Below are 9,154 nucleotides of genomic sequence, written 5' to 3'. Positions count from 1 at the left end.
GCTTGTGATGGCAGCAATTTTGAATGTACCCACTTTTACAGCATCCACTTTCTTCATTTTTATAAGGTTTCATAACAGTAAAACCTGGTCAGCAGATACTTACTTACTATTCATGTTAATGTAAAAGAGTTGATCTTAATTGGGAATTCTGCTTTCTGCAGGTGTGTGTCCACTTAATTAAACAATTAAACAATGTCAAAGTGGTAGAACTGAGTAACTGATTTTACAAACCATACTGAAATCTACTGATGCTGACTTTGTTATATAGAATCAGGGACGTGCTTTTCTAAAAGCATAAAAATACTTTTGGTACAAAATAAGATCTGGTAAGGAAAGGAGTATTTAAATAGGGAAGGGGCAAAAAATGAAATCTTCTAAGGTCAGTGTTGTGTCTTTTTTTCAGCAGTATCCAGTTGTTAGCTCTTTGTAGCTCTGAAGTTCAGAAGGTGGGAATGGCCAGGAGCTGCAGAGGACAGCAGATGAGGCCGTGACCACTCCGCAGTCACCGTGGCTGAGCAGGGTCACTGGCAGCAGCAGCCGTGTCTGTGTCACAGTGGGGTCATTGCAGAGCAGTGGCAGCAGCTCACTCTACTGCTCCACATGCACGTCTCAGCTATTGATGCCAAATGCACACTTTAGGGAACTTGCATTTTAAACTGGTAAATATGATATAAATGATCTTTGGTAATTCTTAGGAACGACTTAGGGACACAAGTGAAATTTAGTATTCCTAAAGTGTAATGCCCAAACTATTCTGCTGTTTCCAAGCTTGCATATAGGAAACAGAGGGATTGGAAACTTGTCAAACTGCAAACTGCCATGACACACTTTTCTGCTGGTATTTGCTCTATTTAGAAGCTTCTGTAACTATGATGAATTAATTTTGTAATTTTAAACACAATCTTGACGTCTTGATCTCCGTCCTTTGGTAACTCTTTAAATCCCCAAATTGTGTTGTAGTATGAGTTTGTGTACGTGCAGCCACTTCAGATCAGAGATGCTTTCTGTCCCCTTGAATGCTGCCTGAACATAGTTGAAATGGGCAAAGTGTATAGTTGATTTTCTAAGTTACAAGAGCTTCCTTGGGGCTTTAGTTGTTGGGTTTTTTTTAAATTCAAGTTCTCTCTCATCCGTCCTCTCGAGTGGTTTGTTCTTTAAGCACTACTACACTGAGCAACTGGTGCTAGTCCACTCTTACTTTTTCTTAAAATGAATTTTGAGATAAAGCAGGAGCAAAGAAAAATCCATAAAAGCTTCTGGGCATACCTTCCTGAATAAGACTTTAGTTTTGCCTTCTTGCTGTTCTGTTGTGCCTTGCCACATATACAGGTTCTGTCTCTGGCATCTCTTGGGAATGCTGGACTGAAAAGATGAGGTTTCCCTCAAGTCACCTCCCAGTCTGTGGATGCCTCTGCTGTGGATGTGGCTTCACTGGGGTGTGTTAGTAGAAAATAGACTTTGTCTAACTAGAGGCCTGTGGGGCTGGAGTTCCCAGTGGGAGAGGCCAAGGAAGCTGGGCCTGTTGAACCTGTGAATGTTGGGAGGATCCCCAGTTGCCTGCAAGGAGTCCAGTAAAAAGATAAAATTGGGCTTTTTGTTGCATATGATGAGAGGATAAAAAAACTGGGCATAAACTGAAACTCAGACCAGAAGAGAAGGTGAAAAAGGCAGTGAAACAAGTTAAAAACTGCTGGAACAGGTTGCCTGTGCAGGTTCTGTCCTGGGAGTTATTAAGACAGGACGAGGTGTGAACTCCTCACAGCTGGCTGCCTTTGAGCAGGGTGTACAATTATGGACCTTCCTGATGTCCTTTTATGCCAGACTTACCCTGTGATCCTTTCAAGCCAGAACCTTGAGCAGTAACTGGCACTGCATTTCCAGCCCCTCTGGGTACATTGCCTGCCCAATTCCCTGTAAAGGGAAGGGTTTTCTGTGTAATACAAAATTTGATGTGTTCTTGAAAATTACCTATTAGGAGGGGTGGCTGCATCATTGCAGGATGGGACAATCAGATGTGTGCTGTCTCAAAGTTCACTATCACTGATGATCAAAGTTTCAGTGTATACAGCTGACTTCCTGAGAAAGGCCACATGGTAGCAAGAATACATCCAAAGGTGACAAGGAGCCAAGCTTGGAATTGTCATCCTTCCAATGAAAAACCTCTTTTCTTGGTATGCATTATTCCTTCTAGCTAAAATAATGCTGTTTTTTACTTTAATTCTATGTCATAAAAGTACCTAACTTCCCAGCTTCGTAACTAAGGAATAAAATTTTATTCCTTGAATTTTGTTCTTAAAATATTTTATTTAAAAACAGCCTCTTTTTTGCTCTGGACCAACTGTGTGTCCTTCCTCTTTGCTGGCTAAACACAGCAGTGTGTGCAGTGTCAAACATGAACTGGACCTAGACTTGACTGCCTATTAAATAACAGTAAAATAGCAGTGGTCACTCATCAAACTTAGATCCCATGTTATTCTCACACTAGTTTTTGTTTCTTTAATCCAATGTTGTGATTCTTGTTTGCTTGTATATTCAGTCTCGTCAGCCTATGCACTAAAGCAGCTTCTCTTGAGAACAGGCCTGTGGCCAGCTGCTCTCCAGGCTGAAGGACAGCAGGGGCTGGTGAGCTTGGGTTATGCCTGAAAACTCAAAGGAATAATAATAATTAATGATAATGATTTGTTAACAAAAACCAGGCTTCTGCTTGGAGCTGAGGGAGATATGATCACAGCAGCGAGGTGCTGGTATTGACTGGCTCTTTGGAATCAGAACATCCGTGTGCTGTCTCCTCGCCCGGGCACACGGACACAGGTCCAGCTGCTCCACTGCTTGTAAGACTCCTGTGTCCTGCCTGCCTCCTGACCGACCCTGGTGCTTTGGGGGGCTCCACTGCAGTCAACTTCAGTTCCTCTCCCCTGCAAAGTTGAATTCTCCTTTTGGCTTTGTTGCCCCACAGAGTCCACGTGCATGTAACAGTTGAGATACATAAAGACCTTCTAAACAGCTCGAAACATGATGAATGTTTATTTTTTTAAATCACATTCTTTTAATCATGTCCAATGTTTCAGTGACTCAATACCCTCTTGGGTCTTGTGCCACCAGAATTCATAACAATCTCTTTATTTCAGTTACTGGATTGCACCTGCAAACCAACAAACCCCTGTAAAGAGGAAATGCAGCTTCATTTTTGTAAGGTGAATCCTTAAAACCTTTGTTTTATAAAATACAGTGTCTTCCAAGGAAATTTCCTTCTGGAAAATTAGTTCTTGTCAAGTAAAGGACAGACAACTCATCATGAACTAAGAAACCTCTACTCTAGCTACTGAATGTATGACTCCAGAAAAGAGAAGTATATTATATGGTTTTATTCTAACACTTTTTTTATAGCTGTATCAATAATAAAGTTTTGATGAACAAAGTACATGAACCTTGCTAAGATCATTTAAGCATGGAATGTCTACAATGTAGTCAGCTACAACCATTTACTACTTCTTTGAGTAGAGATAAAATTTCGATTTTACATTGAATTTCCAAAGTACAAGGAAAAAATGAAATAGGAAGAGCATTTACATCCATTTTAATTGGTGGCAGGCATAAATTCATAAAAACAAATGGGGAAGAAAGACCATTTAGCAGAAACCTCAAAAAGTGCAGTTACAGATTTGTTGAATGACAATCTTTCACGAGATTCTCCAGCAGGCTTGGTCTTTCTTTTAGACATTAGGGTCATTGAACACTGTCACACAGAAGTTCTCAAGGTAAGTGAAGATGAAAGCATACTGCAGAAACAAACTGGTGCTTCCATACATTTCATCCGTTGGTGAAGGAGATCTCCTCAGGTCATTTACCTTTGTACTGCTTTGCTTCGAGGTAGTCGGTCTCCACCTGTTACAGATTTGTTTGAATTATTACCATAAACCTTCACATGGTGACCTATGCCACAAATTACATAATATATTAACTTTCGTGCACAAAAATAAAATTGGGAAACCATAGTTAAATTTAAAGAACATAGAAAAATCACAATACTGTTAAAGGGGAACATCCGATTCTGATATAAATTTGAACTGCAAGAATTTCATGATGGTCAGATGTAAAACTTCATATTTAGAAAAGAAAAGTACATCAAACTGAATAATGCTAATAGTATATAAAGCCAAATCACACAAGATCATTTCAAGATCAATGTAATAAATGCTTATTATTTAGCAGAAAAGAAAAATCAGGAACAATGTACAAAATAATAGTGCAAGAACAGCTGCAATCTATTTGTTCTCATCAGTTTTGAGATTTTGGTTAAAAACTTTACAGCTGGCGAGAGATGCTGCTGAAAAACTCAGATTCCACTCAGTGGGCTGATTAAGGCACATCTTTATGGACTTCAAATGTTCATTTTCTGTGTTCATGTCTATTGAATTCTGCGGCTCCGAGACTTTCACTTGTAGCGTGCTGTGAGAAAAGAAGTGGGGGTAGGAGAGGGAAAAAAAATGAGAAAAATTTTAGTACACTTTCCTCTTGCCCTGCAAACAAGCTGATAAGAGGCAAGATGAGGTGCTGGCAGATCCTGTATTCTGCTGGATTTTTGTTGTTGTTTTAGTGCAAGATGTTCCAGAAACACCGAGATTAGAACCTGACTGTGCTGTGCTGTGCAGCAGATTGGGCTGGGCTGTGTGGGGATGCCTGAGCCCTGTCCATTGGCAGTGTCAGTGCCAGGGCAGTCTCCTGCTCGTGCTGCTCCTTTGCAGGAGGTGCAGGAACAGCTGCTCTTGCTTCAATCAGCTCCAGCTGACTGCTGTAAAGCCACAGAGCAGGAACTGGGCAAGAGTTTGGGGCTTGTTTTTATTGCTGGCTGCTAATTTACTGCAGCCATGGAAGGACTCACATATAGATGGCATTTTGTTTTAAATTTAGGGGAAGAAGTAACACAGGAAGGGAAAGAAAGCCAGTCCTTTGGGGGGGTCACTAAGCAGACTAGGACAGATGTGTGGATTGAATTATCAAACAGTTTGGGTTGGAAGACACCTTTAAAAGTCATCTACTCCAACCCCCCTGCAATGACAGGGACATCTTCAACTAGATCAGGTTGCTCAGAGCCCCATCCAGCCTGATCCTGAATGTTTCCAGGGATAGACAGCCAACATCTGTTTGGACAACCTGTTTCAGTGTTTCAGCATCCTCATCATCAAAAAATATCTTCCTTAATATAAAAAGCACTCAGAAGTGATTTAAGATATAAAACACACTCAGAAAACAATTTCAGTCCTCATGTCAAACCTCTTCCTCCCTTTTATTTTAGTCTACCTCCTGCAGTGATTTGTCCCCCGTGTGTGATACAGGGTTCCTCAGCATCCTTTTCAAAGTTTTTGAGAACTTCTAGAATGACAAAGTTGAAAATATTTCCGAGGTACTAAAAATAATGTTCTAAGTACTGTAATTAAGGGTAGGAGGTAATCACCATGCTAAAACCTATCTGAACTATCTGAACCTATCTTGGATAGTTTCCTATCCAAGGGGTATTTAAGCAGCAGAAACAGCTGTTACTTGCATTTCAGGAAAAGAGGTTCATTACAGAACTCATTCTGAAGGATGGAATGTGCTGCAGTGTAGTGCTCACATGCACAGAGTAGCTGAGGCCAGTCAGTCAGTGTAGGACTACAGCCTAAAACACTGGCTTGTGTTACTGAAATACCAATGACTGACTTGGATTAAAACATTTCCTATGTCACAGCAAAAGGGAAAGACCTTAGGCAACAGCTAGAATGAGAATTCACTGTTGTTTGTCACAGGTATCAGAAAGAGTTTTAATTCTTTCACATTTTAATATCTGCACCCCTCAAGGCTGTGTGCCTTGCTGACATGGCAGTGAAACAGAAATTTCACATTTCCTAACACTCGTTCCCAACCCTCCAAACTGGTGCACTGCCCCCATGCTCTGCATGTCCTGGTGTCATTATTCAGCCTCTATCTTTTGTCTTGTTTTGCCTTGCACCCTTTTCCTCTGGTTGCTCTGATCTTTCCTTCCTGCAGGAAAAGGAGTGCAGGTGTAGATGATGGACAGGACTTCAGTCAGCAAGGTTACTTTCTTGAGTTTACAACCTCTTCAGACTTGGATCTTTGCCCTCAGGAAGTCATAGGCTTTTCTTATGACATGGGATTAAGTGCATGTGGAAGATGGTGTTAAGGCTTCAGTTAGCAGCTTTCTTTACCCCTACTGATTTTGTGCTTTTCAGGCAGGGCCATGTAGCAAAACACAACTTCCCAACAGCTAAATGAAGGATAGGGCAGGAATGTTTTGGTTTGGTTTTTTTAAGAGTTGGGGTGGTTTGGGTTTTGTTTTTTTTTTGGTGGTGCAGGTACCTGCAAAGTACTTTAAACCCCAGCATTTCTACTGTCTTTCAAGCAGTAGACACATAAACTGTGTTGAAAGCTGGGCAAGTGCCAGACAGAAAAAGCCAAAGGTTTTTTGTTGGTTTGACCTGGCACATTCCTTCAGCAGATCAACTGGGAATTGCACCAAGCTGCCAAGGGCCATTCTCCAAACTACACTGCTGGTGGTAACAGTGAATCCTAGATTTGGTGCAACTGTGGCCATTGTTCCTTCTCATCTGCTTGGACTACAAATGAAAATGCTGAGTGCTATTATAGTACCAAACAGCCCTTTCCAAGGACTCTGCTCTGTCAGAAACTGTCCTACTCTTCATATTTTAGGTTTGTACAGGTTTCTGTACAAAGTGCAAAACTTTGCTTTTTAAATAAATGCATAAAAACAGGAATAGAAAAATGTTAATTTTTTCCCCCCAGTTCCTCAGTGTGGGTAACATCAACACAAAAAGTGAAAGTATTTTAGAAAATTTTACCTTAATAAAAATTAAGTGGAAAATATTATGGTTAGAGATCTGCTTTAATATATTTGTTAACCAATAAGAACCTAATCTTTCATCTTGCTTTTCATTCCTTTACCTGTAGTGATTTCTTTTCCAGCTGTTGATGTAACAAGGTAAAAAATGGTGTATTTAAATATTTTTAAATCAGAGAATGTAATTAAAGGGATAAAGTCAAACAGAAGCAGTTGAATTTTTCCAGCCAAATCCATCAATAGATTCTACTCTACATTTTATTCCCCTCTACTTGCACAAGCTCCACAGTGCATAAAGCATTCCTAGTAAGATGTTACACACAGCCTGATGGTCCCAGAAGCCATGGAGCCTACTTCAGGAGAGCCTGGAAGAGTATCCCCACTTTACAGCCCCTGGAGCTCTGCACTACCAACACTCACACCAGCAAGAAGGTGGAGTTTCCTTTAATTCCCTAAACAACAGGCATATACTGACCTTACAGAATGGTCTCTAAAAAGGTTCAAATTCCCAATTAGTATGCCATGTGTTTACCATGCCTGCAATTATCATCTATTTTGGTTTTATTCACCTAGGACTGACTCAGTTAATCAGTTTCCGTGCATGTGATTTGTGGAAGTCAGCTACAGGTGTTTCTGTGACATGGAACATCATAAACTCCAGCCATGGCATAGCCAATAGCTCTGTTTTCACTGGGGAATTTGAAGACAGGACAACAGTGCTGAAATCCCAGTGAAAAAGGTGAAAACCAGCTTCATTTTTTTCACAATTTGTACAACAAATTAGTGAGATGTCTTGAAAACTCACAATTTTTTTCTTCATCTTAAATTATACTACCCTTTCCTAGCCCTTTTCTCTAAATAGTCTTGAAGTGCTGGTAACATATTTACTGCTTAATTGAAAAGATTTTATATTTCACCATGTATAATACCTGATCCATATAATTCTTGTCTCTTCTTAGAAAGTTAACAGAAAAAAAAAAGGCACATGGAAATGTGACTATACTTTTTGATCTGAAACAAGAGCAATCTGAAAAATGCCTTGGGGAGGCAAATTCAGCAGCCCCTCAGCAGGTGCTCTGCCATGGCTCAGTGCAAGGGACCTTCCCCAGAGCCATGTGAAGCCCAGGGGTGGCACTGAGGCCATGGCACAGCACACTGTGCACGGTGGCAGGACCAGGACACGCTGCTGGCTCCTGGGAACGGCCTCCCCTGCTCCAGGCTGCCTTTGGCAGCTGCCAAACCAATGGGGCTGGGACAGTCAGCGAGGGCTTCAGGATGGTTTTGTGTGTGCTGGCACTCCCAGCTCCCCCACCACCATCACTGAATTTACCATCCTTGAACAGTGCTGCAGAAAGGATGGATTGCCTGTGTTGTTCTAACAAATCACCCCTGTGTCACTCTGACTCAGATCAGATCAGAGTAACATCGATGGACTCTTAGGTGCCCTCTGGTCTCCTTGGCTAAGCAGAGAACCCTGTGTGTAGTTAAATTTCCAGGCCTGCTGGGGCCTAAAGGGATCATCTCTCCCCACAAAAATTTCCTCCTATCATTAAATAAAAAGGAATAAATAGAAAGGTTTGAATTCAACCTTCTACTAAAGTAAGCAGTGAGAGGCCTCCCCATGCTCCTAAGGGCTAAAGAAAAACTTGTTCTTTTCCACACTTCCTGTTAAAACTGCCTCAATACAACTTTTTTTTTTTTTTTTCATTCAAATTTCTTTCTTTAGTTTTACCCAAACCATCATTATACTGTTATAAATACTGATTTTTAATGGCAGGATGGGAGAGCAACACCAGAAAATTTGAGGCTGCCAAGTACAAAAGGAAAATAATATTCTTTCAACTGCTTATTTTCTCTGCAGTTTGGAGCCACATTCTTCTGGAAAAACAGGATATTTGACACCTGTTGTTGTTGTATGAAAATGATAAAAACATATCTGGCTAGCTCAACTCCATATATTTGCTGAGTTAATCTGTCACAACATGTTGAAAAAAAGTAGGAAAAAGAAAAAGTAGGAATGGGTAAAAATATCTCTTATCTGTTAGGTCAGTCCTCAGCATTTCCCATCAGAGATTGCCATCAATGCTGTGTGTTCGTGTGCTGTAAAACAGCTATGAAAGCATCACTGCAGGGCTGTGTTTCTCTAAGTCTTTTGCAACACCTACAGATAAAAACATCTCCTTCCCCACTATTTGGGAGCAAGGTCAAAGTGGCTCTTACCCTCCTGTCAGACAGAAATTCTGCAAAGTGCACTTGTTAAACACTGCCAGCAGAGATTGCAGACTGGCAGCTTGGAAA

General features: G+C 40.8%; 1 protein-coding gene across 6 annotated transcripts in view; it reads right to left on the bottom strand.

Annotated features, from left to right (window-relative positions):
• Window positions 1–3,350: 3,350 nt before the first annotated feature.
• The window catches only part of LCORL (ligand dependent nuclear receptor corepressor like), a 78,919-nt gene continuing 73,115 nt past the window's right edge, over window positions 3,351–9,154 (bottom strand). For 2 of the 6 annotated variants that reach the window (XM_077177670.1, XM_077177676.1), the window contains one exon: window positions 3,351–3,885. In XM_077177670.1, coding sequence (XP_077033785.1) covers window positions 3,845–3,885 — 41 coding nt within the window. In that variant the 3' untranslated portion in view covers window positions 3,351–3,844. Of the gene's footprint in view, window positions 4,450–9,154 lie in introns of all 6 variants that reach the window. The other 4 variants (XM_077177675.1, XR_013182146.1, XM_077177674.1 and 1 more) reach the window with 4 other exon arrangements.

This window comes from Agelaius phoeniceus, chromosome 4 (assembly GCF_051311805.1).
Source record: "Agelaius phoeniceus isolate bAgePho1 chromosome 4, bAgePho1.hap1, whole genome shotgun sequence".
NCBI lineage: Eukaryota > Metazoa > Chordata > Aves > Passeriformes > Icteridae > Agelaius > Agelaius phoeniceus.
The sequence above is the reverse complement of the archived record's forward strand: the minus strand, read 5'-3'. Positions and strand labels throughout refer to the sequence as shown.